The 16085-nt window shown below is 46.8% G+C and overlaps 5 protein-coding genes across 5 annotated transcripts; 4 read left to right on the top strand and 1 right to left on the bottom strand.

The window, feature by feature from the left end:
- The first annotated feature begins 1338 nt into the window (after positions 1 to 1338).
- EV420DRAFT_1765017 (uncharacterized protein) lies at positions 1339 to 2941 on the top strand. Its single transcript, XM_060480805.1, has 7 exons — positions 1339 to 1414; positions 1471 to 1532; positions 1588 to 2180; positions 2237 to 2323; positions 2374 to 2397; positions 2453 to 2575; positions 2627 to 2941. The coding sequence occupies exons 1-7, from the start codon at positions 1398 to 1400 to the stop codon at positions 2684 to 2686; spliced, it is 966 nt and encodes a 321-aa protein (XP_060329592.1). The 5' UTR covers positions 1339 to 1397; the 3' UTR covers positions 2687 to 2941.
- A 1021-nt stretch (positions 2942 to 3962) lies between these two features.
- On the top strand, positions 3963 to 6370 carry EV420DRAFT_1549887 (uncharacterized protein). Its single transcript, XM_060473434.1, has 22 exons — positions 3963 to 4004; positions 4062 to 4179; positions 4232 to 4310; positions 4358 to 4371; positions 4431 to 4529; positions 4586 to 4595; positions 4650 to 4667; positions 4716 to 4741; positions 4795 to 4820; positions 4879 to 4916; positions 4976 to 5000; positions 5054 to 5065; positions 5120 to 5135; positions 5186 to 5225; positions 5277 to 5383; positions 5449 to 5508; positions 5563 to 5590; positions 5644 to 5701; positions 5755 to 5779; positions 5835 to 5946; positions 6000 to 6041; positions 6095 to 6370. The coding sequence occupies exons 1-21, from the start codon at positions 3986 to 3988 to the stop codon at positions 6030 to 6032; spliced, it is 963 nt and encodes a 320-aa protein (XP_060329593.1). The 5' UTR covers positions 3963 to 3985; the 3' UTR covers positions 6033 to 6041; positions 6095 to 6370.
- A 151-nt stretch (positions 6371 to 6521) lies between these two features.
- On the bottom strand, positions 6522 to 8344 carry EV420DRAFT_1644031 (manganese peroxidase 1 precursor; the record flags this gene model as incomplete). Its single annotated transcript, XM_060477582.1, has 14 exons — positions 6522 to 6534; positions 6595 to 6659; positions 6707 to 6882; positions 6936 to 6971; positions 7022 to 7031; positions 7084 to 7153; positions 7209 to 7289; positions 7339 to 7346; positions 7399 to 7435; positions 7492 to 7689; positions 7740 to 7800; positions 7858 to 8041; positions 8102 to 8232; positions 8284 to 8344. The coding sequence occupies 14 exons, from the start codon at positions 8342 to 8344 to the stop codon at positions 6522 to 6524; spliced, it is 1131 nt and encodes a 376-aa protein (XP_060329594.1).
- A 1965-nt stretch (positions 8345 to 10309) lies between these two features.
- Positions 10310 to 11467, top strand: EV420DRAFT_1480756 (uncharacterized protein; the record flags this gene model as incomplete). Its single annotated transcript, XM_060469702.1, has 6 exons — positions 10310 to 10544; positions 10641 to 10791; positions 10883 to 10989; positions 11108 to 11129; positions 11224 to 11347; positions 11399 to 11467. 6 exons carry the CDS (start codon positions 10310 to 10312, stop codon positions 11465 to 11467), a joined length of 708 nt encoding a protein of 235 aa, XP_060329595.1.
- A 2357-nt stretch (positions 11468 to 13824) lies between these two features.
- On the top strand, positions 13825 to 15221 carry EV420DRAFT_1689898 (uncharacterized protein; the record flags this gene model as incomplete). Its single annotated transcript, XM_060479330.1, has 13 exons — positions 13825 to 13940; positions 13992 to 14070; positions 14121 to 14134; positions 14188 to 14286; positions 14337 to 14346; positions 14404 to 14421; positions 14471 to 14581; positions 14640 to 14674; positions 14710 to 14759; positions 14815 to 14826; positions 14883 to 14898; positions 14953 to 14992; positions 15045 to 15221. 13 exons carry the CDS (start codon positions 13825 to 13827, stop codon positions 15219 to 15221), a joined length of 777 nt encoding a protein of 258 aa, XP_060329596.1.
- Between the last annotated feature and the right edge of the window lie 864 nt (positions 15222 to 16085).

Below are 16085 nucleotides of genomic sequence, written 5' to 3' on the forward strand. Positions count from 1 at the left end.
TGAAGTCCGGGATTTGCCGGAATTTGCAAATCGCGGAGCTTGCCAGTCGTCTGTTTCGGATTGTTCCTGCTCTACTTCATGAGGCGTATACTGGCATATATGCTGCAGTCGCCCTTCCATCAAGGCTAGTACGGTCTAGTTTGGAGGCCGACTCCGCGCCAGTGACATAGATGTTAACCGAAATGAATTCGGGTTCTTGGAGCATATGACAATGCAGGATTCGAAGACGTGTGCTAGCCATGACACTGATTGTCGTCAAGTTAGGCGAGATGGTAGCAAGGACGTGCACAAGCAAGGACTATATCCGAGAGTTGCAGTCATGCCTAATGAGGTTGCTCGTGCCGAAGAAGCACCAAAATGACATGAACGAGAATATCAACGACGATTTATGGGGCATGACGGCGTGGGCATCGACTCGGATTGGGTGTCGGGCCTAACAGAGGCGATGCCAGGAACTATGGATCCGGTTCTGCGAATCCCTACACATGAAGATGAGGATACTGATGAGGCACTAGAGCGTCAAAGATGACATGTGACATCCACGTACCCAATTCCTCCTCTTTTCTATTCTGGAAGATTCATTGGCGACGCGGACGCTAGTATTTCTGGTGCGGTTCCTTTTTCGATAGGTCGGGAGAGCGTATTGGTGACCACTAATACAGCGTTAGGTTGGTATGATGTATCAAATATCCCGCCTATACATTGAGTCGGTCGGCGTCCAGTTCTGCGAGTCTACGTCGAGGCTTCGATAGCTGGACTGGGGGGTGGTATGATGAATTTGAACCAGAGATTGTTGACGGTCGGATGATGACAACTTGTCGCTCGCATGGAGCCCTATAAAACGCGCATACATCGAGGTGTTGTAGCTCGGAATCGCGGTGATGATGGGGTGCCCGACAAACAAGAGCCACGTTTTCCTTCGACGCGATGGACATCCTCCAGCTTCAGAGACGCGGGTGCGTTTGCCGAATGGAAGGGACGATGATGGTGGACAAATAAAGGAAAGGAGAGACGAAGGGATGGAGGGTGCCCTTTTACAGTCGTCGGGAGGCCCGTGCACAGGCGGGGGATTTCCGCATGATGGTCAGAACGCGTCATGGATTATAATACGCCACTCGCTATCCTTCACGGCCCGATACCCGAAACAGGTGCGCCGCCGCAAAATCTCTCGAGTCCCGGCGATTTCAAATGTTGGTACTGGTTATTCGTTGGACTAATATTACAGAAGGTTCTTGTCAACCGGGAAAAAGGTGAGCAACGAGGATCGTTATGCTACTGAGATAGGCGCCTGACTTCCGTAACGAGCCAGCTAAGCGCCGCACGTGAGAATATAAAGATGCCCAGATTCAACTCCGACACCTTCTCTTCTCACCATCATACTCCCACAAGTGCTAAGTATGTACCATCCTTCCAGGTGAGTTTCTCCCACGTCATCGTTTCTATCGTCGTTCTTACATTATACTACTACAGGGCTGCCAGGGTATGGTCTCCTCCACCGCCAAGCTACCATAGCATTCCGAATGAAGAACCAGGTGCTGAATATGCTCATTTCCTTTTCCTGGCGCTTATCAGTATACTATTTTGTAGGCTCTATCAACGAGCGTACCTCGCTGAAGCCAGAAAGTACTTCTGGCAAGCGTTCGCGTAGGCTCCAAAGCCTGACATTCATCTTCGTCGTGGCACTGCTTGCCTTCCACCTCTTCAGCGACTACACCAACACCAACCGCACGGATGTCCAAGACCGGATGCGTCGTCGCGAGGACGTGGAACGAGCGAAAAGAATCAAGGATGAGGATATGCGGAGGAAGCTAGCACAGCAGCAGGAAGACAGGAAGAGGCGATTGGCGCACGAGGAAGAGGATCGCAGGTGGAAGGTGGAGAGGGAGAGTGAAGAAAGGGCAATTCGGACTAGGACGATTGCTGTGGAATATAGAGAGCAAGCTGTCCGAGCTAAAGAAGAAGCAATCCAAGCCGATGAACAGCGTAGGAAGCGTGCCAGACTGGTCTGGTGGGATCTGACGGCAGAGAAGCGATGCTTGGGATACGAGAAGAGGATGTATCATGCGGAGCTGCTGAATGCACCAGCGGGGGAAGATGCACAGAATTGGTGCATGAAGACAAGCATCGATATCCATGGCATCACGTATGATCATCCGGAACTTTGTACCCAGGAGCTGGTGGTAGGTTTCTCTTCGGCGTCTCCTCTTTACATGTACTAACTTGTTATCTTCCATAGGATGGAGTTGTGAAGACAATCGGATATTGGACTGTCAGGTCCAATGAACCGACATGCAAGACTTGGTGGGGTAATCATCAAAAGAAGGTAAGTATCTAGACTGTTAATCCGTCCACGCGCTCATTACCGTCAAACAGGACTGCTATGGTTCTCACAAACGGGTACGCCGCGACCTTGTGTTTGTTGTTCGGTGTTGAACTGACGTTATCATTCTAGCGCGTTGAAGCACAGATGTTCAATCATCAAGAGCCCTGGGACAACTGGGCTGAGATGTGCTTCTCTACCCCTTCCGAATTCGCCTGGAAAAGATTTGATCATCCTGATACCTGTGAGAGTAGGGTACGTCAGCACGTTATGTAGCGCAGAGAACCCATTCTGACTTTCTCGTAGGGGAAAAACGGTATCGTTGGAAGCTGGTTCATCGAGGTAGATGAGAACGAGTGCCCGTGAGTACGTTGGAAAGTCTGCATCTCTGTTTTCGCTGTTTTCTTGCTGTCGGTCAATGCAAAGAGCATTGTGTACTTATGTAGAAGTCATATATCGTTGTTCCCAGAAACTTCGAGTGTATATCATATTCCCATGGGGAGTTAACTGATAAATCCTCATCGACATACCTCCGCAATACGTTGCTGCTCGAGCGTCCACCTCAGAGCGATACTTACCTCAAACGTTAGTCACCATTCACGAAGTCGTAATCATCGCAAAGTTTGAGTAACCATACCTTTCCCCACGCGACCGCAACACCGAGAACATGGTGACAGTGTACTACGTCGACAATACGCAGTCAAGCAAGATCGAGGCTCAGAGCATTGTCCAAGCCGATGGCTTTAGCATTGTTCTCGGAAGCACACGGCGCTGTTTATGCTTTTTATGTCGCGGAAACGGTGGATATGCATTTTGTATGCCAGGTCGAGCTACCCTGGCCTAAACGCTGAGTGCTTCGTAATCATTGCGATGAAGGGGAACAACGCCAGCCTATGAGATATTGGTTAAGAATACGTGGCACGATGTCGCCGCGGCAACCTAAGTGTGCAAGTATATCTTTTCTGTATCAGAAACTTGTGGCATCTTGATTTAGTTACCGTCTTTTTCAAGGAACGAACTAAGGCCTGACTACAATGCCTGACTATTCAAGACCTGAATTCTCCGCGGCGTGCAGATAAGCCTCCGCCTACGTGTAGTATGTTCCAATGCATTCTTACGGGGTGCAAACATACGTCCACAATGCTGCTAAGTATGTTGGAGTTTTGCCTGGCAGACAAATAAAAATGTTTACTCCTTGGACGACTGCCTACAATACCTTGAAAGGATTGCTTTTCATGTCAATTCCGAATCGAGGATCGCCAATCGAAGAGATACTGTAATACACGTATTTGGCGCATGAAGGCAATGATCAACATTCCCGATGCCACAAAGTTTGCGACCTCATGATAACAAATAACGGTTTTTATCGATGAAGCTGAACAGGATTCATGCATCGCGTGGGTTTCCCGCTTGTGATATTAGCATCGATCAGAGCCCACCCCTCAAGGTTGAACCTCTAGCGGCTCATAGGACAGGTCCCAATCATTCACAGGTCCGTCCTAGTATCAAAGCAGACGCACTTGCTCGCGCGATCTCAACTCGTGCGTACCAAAGCCCTCAGTCGTCCGCATCAAACCTAGGATAAGCCATGTCGCCGACCCGGGTGTCGCCGCACGTTATTTTTGAATTGCCTTCGGTATACCATGGTCCGATTGGACGGAGCCAATGAAGGCCTTCTTCGAAGGTGATTCAAAAATGCTGTCTGCTGTACATCGGAATATAAGTGTCCTTTTGTTCCCAGCCTCGATACTGGCGCCCCAAATGTCGTCTCCACCTACCCCGATACCGATATTTGATCTACGCTCAAGGCTGGGAACAACCCTCGGGGCAGTTCTTGTCGGGTGTATTATAGCTTCAGTGTTCGTAGATCTGCGTTTGGAATCCATTTTTTATGCTCAATCGATGCTCTAGGTTCTATGGAATCACCATTCTACAGACCGTGGCCTATTACAAACAATATCCTAACGATCAATGGATCTTTCGATATGCGGTACATTTCTAATCGAATTTGTCTCATAAATTCTGAAATGTATACAGGTCGCCTTACTATGGTAGGTCGCCTTAGAGCTGGGGACATATACCAGGCTGAATTGAATATTAACACAATAAGGATATTCGATACGCTTCATGTCGCCTTGACAACCCATGCACTTTATTTCTATGTTATTGAATCATTTGGAAACTATCTCGCCCTGCTCACAATTGTTTGGTACGTCAATCGTTAATCAAGCCTTGGGGATCATCGAATTCTGACGTCAATTGCAGGAGCTTTTCGGTAACGTTCTTTCTTCGCTACGTTTATACGCATGAATCCATAGCCACCCGTTAGCTGCAGCTCTTGATAAATGCGCGTATCGATTTATCCTTTTGGAACCTATACTTAACTTTTCTGTAGATGTTGATTATCCCTGGTGTTCAAGCGTGTGTCTTATTTATTTCCGACCTTTGGAAAGACTAAGTCGCCAGTACCACAGATTATATGCTTTTAGGATATGGAAACGTTTGTCTTCATTCCTTAAAGCTCACTCAAATGAACCTTGACTATAATGTTCTTATAGTTGGCAGTCATTTTCACGTGGTCCTTCCACGTTTTATTGTAAGTGTTTCTTCCTCTTCGCAATACCTATGCAAAATTAATTTATGTTTGATGCTCAGTTCGTCGCTGTTGCAGCTACATTTGGTGAGATTTACCTTATCTACAAGGAAGAGCAACGCAACTTAAATTTGTCGCAGGCGCAGGACTATGTAAGTCTTGCTTCTGTAGTTACAGTGCAGCATTGACTCGAGTGCGCCTTTCAGATGTCATGTACGAAACGTAAGTACTCTGAGAATCATCGCTGCTTCCTTCGTTAATTACATTGTCAGATACACCCTGACTAGTTTTCTGGATATTTCGACTATTAGGGTAGGGTTTCCACCCTTGATTCGGATTGCGCAAGGATCTCAGCCCTAGCAGGTATCCATATATCTGAATTTCTCCACCATTTCTGCAGCGGATTTTGTCATCGCTGGCGCGATGTGCTTCTATCTGCACAAGGGCAGGTCAATGGCCGGTGTCTCTAGGTAGGTATTTCATGCTACTAACATACTTATATCTACTTGTTCGTGGTCTGAGGGAGCTTCTATAGTACTACCAAGGTGATTATGAGGCTGATGCGACTTGTAGTTATATCTGGACTGGCGACGAGGTAAGGATCTCGCAATTATGCAATGCATTGCCAACTAATCGCCAGTGGACTTAGTGCATGCTCCCTTTTTACTCTCGTGGCGGTAATTAATACCTTTCATCACATGTTCTTTCCCAACCTGATCCCGGTTTGCAGTACATCGCCTGGCCAAATACTCTTATTTTCGTAGCAATCAACTTCATTTTACCAAGGCGTCAGTATTTAGGTCTTCTTCGTCTGCTCCCGGTACTCAGATGTTCCTGACAGTCTATATTAACTCTCTTCTCGCCATGTGAGTCCAGCCCCACTATCCTTTGTATTTTAACTTTGTTAACTCCTGTTACCAGGCTCAACTCGCGAAAGAGTTCTATGGACAACAAAGAATGTCACTCTGACGAAAAGACAATACGTTTTGTCTCTCCTGCCACTGGGAGTGGAGCGACTGATTCAGGACAGACGGTACGTACAATATTTTCCGCGACCGGGACTGGCCAACTGAGACTTCCTTTGAGAATATCACCATATCCGATCCCTCTGTGGCCTAAGCAGAGATGGTACATGCAATGTTCCATGATTCTCATTCCATTGACCTGAACCTTCTATTTAGAATATCACTCTACTTCTCCCCACAACGGAATGAAGCCCTTCGAGTAGTACGAGTAATATGACTTTTGTGTGGCGGCATAGTAATTCTCCCGCATCGCTTAGTTTGACTCCCAGTCTTCAATCCATCCCAATATGACTTCTATTTTTTCTGCATCCGGTACCAGTTGGAGCAGTGAAAGTAACACCACTACCCGGTATTCGCTTTCATAAGCCACTTGAATGAGGAGGCGATTCACGTGAGAGAACCGTTCAATCCATTCGAGAAATTTCGAGGTGCACACTTAGGAAGTTCATACGATGAATTGTCAAGACATATTGACACAGGAGGACCAAAAAAGGAAACAGTACAAACACATTGGGTACAAAATTTCTGGAGCACGATTCTGCATATCAAGTTGACAAATGAAAATGATCATTGTAGAAGTTGTTTAGGATGGTGGGCTATGTAAGAGAAAGAAATCAGTATACAACAACACGATTTGAGATTTGAGAGTCTCTTACACTGGAGCAACACTGGTGACAGGGCCAGGATCTGCCGTGAGAGTGGGGAACGGGGCAGTAGCACACTAACAGACAATGAAAATCTGTTCGTGAAGATGTCAAAACGCCTTACCGCCTGTTCAATGTCACTCATATCCAATCCAGCAGGCAAGTGTGCGGCTTTCGCAGCAGCTGCCAGAGGGATGGGGATTACCTCGGTGCAATCCACCATCTTAGACACGTCTTGTCCGAGGGTAGAAAGCTTCAACATAGCGGCCTTGAAATCTGTCTGCATCTTTGCTTGATTATCTGCGACAATTGTCGTTAATATTGACCTTGTTGAGAAATGCGATGGTACATACTGGCGAAAGATTGCCAGTCGCAGGACGTCCTAGAATCTGTAGAAAGCTGCAGTTGGGTTCAAACATCTGTCAAAATATGGACGAACCTCGAGCCAACTGGTAATCGCAATGAGCCATCAATGGTATATGACACACCGCCACCACTCACCATCTCATCTGATTGAATTCGTATCTCTCCAGCCAATGGAGACTCAGCTTCACCCTGATTACCGCCGGTCCTGTTCAAACATCTGTCAACGACTAGCCTGCCAGAGAGAAACAAGGAGCGTGTACCCGGGGAAGGCGGTTCCCCGTAATTGGACTTCTACGAAAAATTGAGTGTCGAAGAGTGACGGAGTTGAGTCAAAGGGAGTGCTAAAGAATGCAAATCAGGGAAAAACCAAGGGAGGCATAAGGTACAAACCCCGGAATCTGCAAAGATCTTTGAGCAAAAGAAGACAATATACAAATGAATGAATGCTACCGTCGGGTCTACGTGGTCAGCACCAGCGACAGAATGCCTAGAGCGAACTGTCAAACGAATTTGTCACAAAAGTAGAAGGAAACAGTGCCGCACGAAGACAGAAGAGCAATGATTTCAGATGACGTAAACCCTGCATCAGCAAACCTCGCAATAATGGATGTCACCGTATCAAAAGGCTCCGGGACGAGTAGATCTGGCGAGGGGGCAGTGGCCTCGGGACGTCCCAATAAGAAGGTCAATTGCGGAGCACCCGGACAATTGGACACTCCAACTGCACCAGCCAACTGGATACTGAGAAAATTCTAAGAACGTTAGAGTCAGAGATGTATTAAATATCGTACAAGTCTCCCGCAGTCATGTTGTGCGTGCTGATAAAAGGCCTCTGTACTTCCACAATTCCATCTAGATGGAAAATCCGTGAATATTGGGCTCAAGGAACTATAATCATTATGACCGTACCGATTCCATTGTTTGCGTGGAAGGCCGTCTCAATGTCGGAGAAGGTGACGATAGATCCATCAGCACCACCGCCGCTGTCCAAAACATCAGGGTATATCAACTTTAAAACTCGAGATAAAGGAAACCCTTTAGCGAAGGAAAACCCGATTGCATCGTGGAAGGTCAAACGAAGCGACTCGTGTACCTAGAAACGGTATCGCCCATAATCAGCGAATGGTCGTTGAAGACTGAGAAGAATACCAACCTCCTCTCCACACTCTCCGCCGTCAAACAGATTCTCTTGGAGATCTGCTACAACGGGGAATAAGGCGCAACAGGCCTCATTGGTGGCGGTGTGGACACCATCGGCGCATGCCACTCGTTTCGTGAGGGCAGCTGGTTAAACGGTATTAGCGTCATTACAAATATAAGAACGCTGAGCAATACCGTCGGACTGGCGTACAACAGCGAGAAGGAAGAGAACAGCTAGGAGGGGTGCAAAAGCCATGTAGTGTTGACTACTGCTGTAAAGACATATCCTGCCCACCTTTTATATGCCTCTCACATACCAGAGATAGAATATAAAAGGGATGCCAAGACGAACTTATCCAATAACACCTCGCCTACGATGGCTTGCTTAACGCCCACCTCCGTCATTCCAGAAACGGAATGTGAAAAGAAAATCGGGAAAGGATTGTCCGATAAAACATAGCTCCATATCCGCATCCGCCATTCCAGAAACAAGTTGTGAAAAGAAAACGCGCTTGTCCAATAACATATCGCCTATAACAAACCGCTTGCGCATGAGTGATAATTTTGGAAGAGGATCGGATACTCGCCTCAAACAGAACGAGACGAGGGTTCGTCCAATCACACATCGCCTATAACACATTGCTCACACATGAGTGACAACTTTGGCAGACTGTGGAACTCATATGTCCTGCTCGTTCCAGAAACAGAACGTGAAATGAACACTGGGACGTGATTGTCCAATGACACTCGCCCATAACGCATCGCTCACACATGTACATGAGTGATAATCTTGGCAGACTATCAAGGACCCGAATGATATCTCGACCCAGAGAACGGGATCATGATTTAGATCCGGAGAAAATCTTGAGTGAAGGCGCGTCGTCGTGAGATATTTTCATGTGTCATTGTGCCTCGTGTCGGTGTGTAGAGCCTGTGTGGGAAGCGCCGTAGGCTCCGCAGAGAGTATTGCACCGGATTAGCGACATCATTCCATGGACAGGAGGGGAAATGATCCGGTTGTTGCAGGAGCAACTGGCCTCACGGACGCGTCTCGAGTCACCGGAGGGAAAGAGGCATATACCGACGAAGGCGGCTTTGTAAGGTCCGGTTCCGGGTTCATAAGTTCCACTGGAAAAACTTTGCTGCGGTTAATTAACGAGTCATAGCCTATGACCGGTTTTGGTGTAAGATAAGTATGACTTCGTAGGGACGCACTAAGCCAGCAACTAAAGACTCGTCCTAAATCCACGTGTGAAGCCATATCGTTTTGTTGTACGTACGATGCATTCATTCGAGCTAGACCATTCTAGATATAACGCGTTCCCAAGCTTGCTGAATGAACAGCTCGGTATATCTGGCTACCTCCTCGGGTTAAGACCTAGGAACCGGCTCGCACAGAAGAAACCTAGTCAACAGTGTACCCGAAAGCTGTTGAGACCAAGGAAGAGAGCATGCAGTCTGTCTAAGAGTCAAGTGCCGGGTCTCGCAGTCTGCTTTCGCCACCATAAATCCGCGGCAGGACATTTCCATGAGTTGAGGTTGATTGTCAGCGCTAGCTTTGAAAAGTCAACGATGATGTCGCGAGAAAGGATAGAACTTTGAGAACGTTTTCTTCGTCAGAGTACCACTTGGAAAACCGCGAGGTGCCCTAAGACAGAAAGAAAGAAATATGAGGCAGCGTTATTCCTTGACAATGATAATCAAGCTCAAGTTGGTTCTGTAGATGGTCGAGGCTCCGGCTCGGACAGGCGCAGAGGTGCACGTGATGATGAATGATGTCATTTGGACTGCATTGAGTATGTTGACATTTACATTCTCAAATCCGTCTTGACATGTCGGTTCAGCTAGCATTCAAAACCGACGGCGATAGCGAATACCGGAGATCATGCATGCGTGGTATTCAACTTTAAATTCAAGAAGCGCCAATAAAAGCTGACGATAGATAGTAGGAGAATTTTTTGGAAGATAAAAATAGGCCTAGGCGTGCCGCCTAGTTGTTTCTCTCTTATACGAGGCTTATGCGCTGCTAAGTCTCAGTGAGAGAAGTAACCCACGCTGCCAATAACGACACCGGAACTCGGAGAACTCGGAATAGATTGCCAAGCCCTTTTTTCATTATGGGGTTTGTACAGGGTGATAGGTAAAGCGGACGTCAGAAGCTTTGGGCGAGATTCAGCAAGAGTATTGCTGATAAGACTGACAGTACCAATGAAGCGTCAGAATGTCTACTATGGTGCGGATAATAATTAATAATTCTGGTATGATCCATCGAGGAACCTTGGCCAACCACTTGGCCAGGACAAAGCTGAACCCCACGTCGCGACTTGGCCAAGATAGGCTGGAGACGCGCCCAAGTCTCAACCTACGACTCTGCGAGCTCGTGCGCGCGCCACCGAGCTATCTTGGGGAGATTTCGTACCGTGGTCGGATGGTGGCGGGACCGAGGGATCTAAATTGTGAGAGTACAAACGATGAACCAGAAATATTCGTCAGTCTTCCCACTCACAGAATTCTCATTTGATGCTCATGCATCGACGCATTATGCCTCGCAGGCACCGTGAACGGTGACGCCGTGATAAATATCGACAAGGACACGACAATCTGGGGGCATTCATCGGGTGGTGGGCGAAGGAGGGAGGACTCAGAGGCCTTCTTCATTTTCACATCACCCTCACGGAAGACAGTTACGAATAGTTTTTTCAGGTGAGTTCTGCTACGCTGTCGTTTCTGGAAAAGCTGCTTGAAGCCTATGCCCGTAGGCCATGGTCTCCTTCACAGAGCGTGTTAGTCCCAGGACATATTTCATGCGGATCCTATGGGGAGGATGTGCAGCTGAGCCGATGGTATCCACATTCATAGCATCGAGTACGACCACCCAGACGTTTGTAATGAGGAAGTGTAGTAAGTCATTTTTTGCATTCTCTTATCATTGATGCCAAAATATTGTGTACTTCAGCAGAATATTTTTGTGAAGACCACCGAACCTAGGATTATAACTTTGAACAAACCGACGTAAAAGATCTAGCGGCGTATTTAGGAAGGTGAGCTATTAATCCTTCAAGTTGTACGCGCTAGTTCTCTTTGCATAGCGACACTGACAAGCATGCATGCTGCATTATTGTATGGATTGTTCAGCATGGCTGTCATGGTTCCGCACATTTCCAGAACTCTGGAACAATTGGGCTTAGATGTGCCTCTCTGCCCTCTCCGTATTCGTCTGGCCAGAGATCCGATCAATTCTCCTACATGCGAGAATAAGGTCTGTGAATATGCCGTATCTCCAGATGATTCCACTCCGACTTTCTCGCAGGAGAAAAATCCTCTTGCTGGAAAATGGCTCCTAGAGATATATGAGAATGCATGCCTTCAAAATGCCTGAAAATTTTTGGAAATTTTGATTTTTTGAGTCGTCTAACTGTTCTTGTTCTCCTGCTATCGATTGCTGTCATGTACTTCTGTAGGAACAATATAGTCGCATGGCAGTCACAAGTGAATAAATATTCGCTTCGATTTCCAGCTAGCCTAGTGCTATGTTAGCTGCGGAATAACAGAGTACAGGAAACCAGTCATGGCTTGAAAGGTGTGTTCAGTAGCACATATTTATAATAAGAGCAGTACATATTTTTGGCAAGAGTGAACACAGTAAATACAGCTTGAAGTTTCGGTCCGAATCGGCCGAACTGCTCGGAAGAGTACCGGCTCCGAAACGGATCGTGGGAAAACAGGATAATTTACATCCACCATCATCTCAAATGCTCTCCGCACACGGCCGCTCGTTGCTGAACATATTTAGTCGTCAGCATATGTAACAACAAAAATAAATGATGGTGAACAGCTGAAAGATGTTGGTAGTGACAGAAAATCCGTGACTGGGATTTCCATAGGTTGCAGCGGTGAAGACTCCAAACCAGTGCGTTATCTTCCTCTCGGAGCCGGAAGGATGTTCTAATATTGACGACAGCCGCAATGACTTCTAGCTGACCACAGCGCATCAATATCTTTTACATATACCCTGTCAGATGCCGTAGGATGGCGAGCTAAGCAACAAACTTGCAAGAACGCGCTAATGCGTATACGGCGACCTGAGGCGGCAATGGTTCAGATGTTTGTCAAAGCCAATGGCATCGCTTCAGCAGCTCACTACGATGTTCTTGCTCTCATGTTCAAGTTGGCGACGTCAAGTATCGCGTGACCGATGATAGCTCTTTGCCGGCAGTTTTTCTCTCGCGGCCTTTTAGATGGCTTAGATAACCATCGAATATATCCTTGAGTGCGTGTGTTTCTCCTGATCCAAGAGGCATGCTAATGAATGCACCAGCGACAGCATCGAAACGGCGCGCATATATACGGGTACATAATATGTAATGGCACCTGAAAGGGCACTAGGAACGCGATACTTAATAGGTGCGCTATTCTTGCTACATAAGCCCATCCTCACGCTCATGGTACTCTTTCTCAGCTATAGATCGCACAGAAGGGTACATCGAAGCACTGTATTTCTCAATTGTTAAAAAACGCTTCATCATATACCATTGAAATTTGCAAGACTAAATTATCAAGGAAGTGAGTACATAGAGTCTGCGACGTTTTCGTCGACTTCGAATTCCCTTCGGCGTGTCGCGTTACTCAGTGCGCGTGAGTATAAGGTCTGTCGCCATACTTGACTGTGCAAGTCATGACATGCTGATCACACCCTTAGAGAAAGGACAGTATCATCTTGGGACCGAATGCCCGCGGAGGGTACTAGGTGTGCAGGTCATTGAAAGCCGTCTTTCTCTCGTGATTCTTTATAGTAAGGGCAACCTGGACGAACGGCGTGATAATGAGTTACTGGCTCTGCAGAGATGCCGCACGGGCTTCCAGGGACTTTCCTCCCTCAAGAACCGCAACAGTAGATCCATGGATTGAGGCACGTAACAAGCTTCTTTGAACGGAAGGGTAATGATCGTCATTTGCCTCGTAGACGCTGTTGTTATGGTAGAGAGGTGCGTTCACCTTAGTTATCGTTTTATCTTTCTCACCTCTACCCTCAGTTGCGCTGTATCAGAACCTCCGGCTGGACGAGCCGATGTGAAAACAAGGAGAAACTGTACCCCGGACAAAATGGGAGTGGTACGATCACCCGTTCTGACATAAAAGTCAAAGATCCTCTGCTGACTCGCAATACAGGATCCAAACTGTCCACAGGTCGTTTAAGCGGTACCGAAATGTCTAGACAGCATTGATAGGTATAATAAACCTTATCGTAGAGCTCATCCGAAATGAACTGTCACATTCACATTAGCAAGAACTGTCCGTTATGGTCGTGCGATCCTCATGGTCATACTCCATAGGCAAGTACTTTATTGTCCAGAGTTCGGCTCCATTGGCAATGTATTTCCCTTTTCAATTTGCGCTCAAGGATGTACGCGTATGACGGAACCATGTTGATCACGACCAGCTTAACCCCGCGGACGGATATACATTTTGTTCGAAACCAGCTGCATGTGTTCGTATGATTTCAGTTCCTTTCCTAACTTCGCGCATACAAATACCTTCACTCATCTTGACTGTGGCAGAACGTGCCTCCGACCGGATATCTGTCCCACCCGTTACAAATACCTCGTAGGATGTAGATCTAGACCTTTTCCCTATTTGACCAAATCAATTGGAATCAATGCAATGCAAGCCTTCTTCAATATGGTTCCAAAATTCTGGATGCCATGCATTAGGCTATAAATGAAGGGACACCCCTCCATGTTGGTACCCCCAATGCCGCCGCTTACCCTGATACGGACAGAGGATACTCCCTCTAGCGTGAACATCGGCGCAATGCTTGGAGCGATATATATCGGGGCGACCATAGCTGCAGTGTATGTGCGCTTTGCTTGGGTACCTACTTTGACGCTCACACTGCACTCTAGCTTCTATGGAATAACAATTTTGCAGACGGTCATTTATTATAAGCAAAATCTTAACGATCCGTGGCTCTTTCGATATGCGGTACGGGATCCTAAACTCTCGCGTTCGACCTCTCTCATCCGTGTATACAGATCGTCCTTCTATGGTGCGTGACTAGAAAGTTTGGGACATATGTGAAGGTGTATCTTGACGCTACAGGATACTCGATACGCTTCATGTTGCCTTGAGTACCCATGCACTCTATTTCTACCTTATCGAATCCTTTGGAAGATATCCGTCCCTGTTCACGATCATTTGGTGCGTCAATCAGAACCTTGGGATGCATCGAGTTTTAACCACACTTGCAGGAGCTTTCCGGTAAATACTTTCTTCGTTTCATGTATCTATGTTGTATGAATCTCCTATCCCCACTAGTTGCAGCTCTTGGTCAATGTGCGTCTCAATATATCCTCCGAGCAAACCGCCTCTGACCGTCGCCTAGATGTTGATCATCTTTGGTGTCCAAGTGTGCGTCACCTTCGGTCTTCTATCTGATAATCAAAAAGACTCAGGTCTCCGTACCACAGATTATACGCCGTCAGAATATGGAAACGTTTGTTTTCCTTGGAATCTTCTTCAAATGAAACCTGACTATCGTCGTCTCACAGTAGGCCGCCACTTTCATACGGTCCTTCCACGGTTCATTGTAGGCGCCTCGTCATGATACTCATTCAAACACAGTTCGGTGTTGACATTTTACATTCAGTTCGTCCCTGTCGCAATTTTGTTGGGTAAAATTTCTTTGACCCAGAGAAGCAAGAGCTGAATGACTTGAATTCCTTACAGGTGCAGGACTCTGTAAGTGCGACTTCTGTAAATACGGCACTGAACTCACTTGAAAATACGCTTGCTAGATGTAATTTATGATACGTAAGCACCTCGGAAGCTATCACCGTTTCCTACATTGATTTTATCGTCCGTCAGGTACACCCTATCAAGCTTTGTGGACATTTCGACCATCAAGGTAGGTTCTCGGCTTCTGAGTCGGACGTCAGTGCGTCTCTGATTGCTGGCAGGTATCCATTTATACGGTTTTCTCTACCGTCGCAGGAGCCGATTTTATCATCGCTGGAGTAATGTGCTTCTACCTGCATAAGGGCAGGTCCATGACTAGATTCTCCAGGCGTGTTCTTGATCTCGTGTTATATGGACTTTTTGAGTCTGATGGACCATTTATAGCACGACCAAGGTAATTGTAGGATTAACGCGGCTTGTAGTAATGTCCGGCTTGGCGACCAGGTATCAATTTCATCTATTCAGTGCCATGAAAGCTAATTACAAGCATACATAGCGCATGTTCGCTTTTTATCCTCGTGGCGGTGATTGATTTCATCTGTCCTATGCGTGACTTTTCCCCCATCTCATTCCTATTTACAGTACATCGCATGGCCTGAAACTCTGGTCTTCGTAGCGGTCGACCTCATTTTACCAAAACGTTAGTGTTCAGCTTGTTTTTGCTTGTCTCAGACTAAGTTCTCATCAACAGTCTATATAAATTCCCTGCTCGCAATGTGAATACCGCCATACCATCCTTTCTTATGCTAATTCTTCCCAGGCTCAATTCCCGCGACAGACCGGAGTGGTCTGGGACTAAGGAACATCCTGTTGACGAAAAGATACTCAGATTCGCACCTCACGATTCGAGTATCGGCGCGTTTGATTCAAAAGAAACGGCGCGTATAGCATGCTACCATCGATATCTATTTGACTGACCACTATTACTCCCTTCAGAATTTCACCATACCCCTCTCTGTTACGGAAGGAATTCATTCTACTGGCGGTATGACTGATACGACATTTGCGTAGCATTGTATCGCGTACCATACGGGCTGATTCCGGGTCATAGCGGGAGCAGCATTACTATCCCCTGGACCACTGGCGCTTGTGGTCATACGGAGACGATGTATTCCTGCCGACTCATTGCTGAAACAGCAATTCTCATCCAAATTCTCTCGACCTCTATTACCTCTTGAAACCTAGACCATAGTCGGTTTGAGGCGAAGGCTGTTCCATTACATTTCACGATAATCATTGCGCCGAAAGTTAATGGGTAATCT

This window comes from Desarmillaria tabescens, assembly GCF_030435595.1.
Source record: "Desarmillaria tabescens strain CCBAS 213 chromosome Unknown EV420scaffold_22, whole genome shotgun sequence".
NCBI classification, from domain to species: Eukaryota; Fungi; Basidiomycota; class Agaricomycetes; order Agaricales; family Physalacriaceae; genus Desarmillaria; species Desarmillaria tabescens.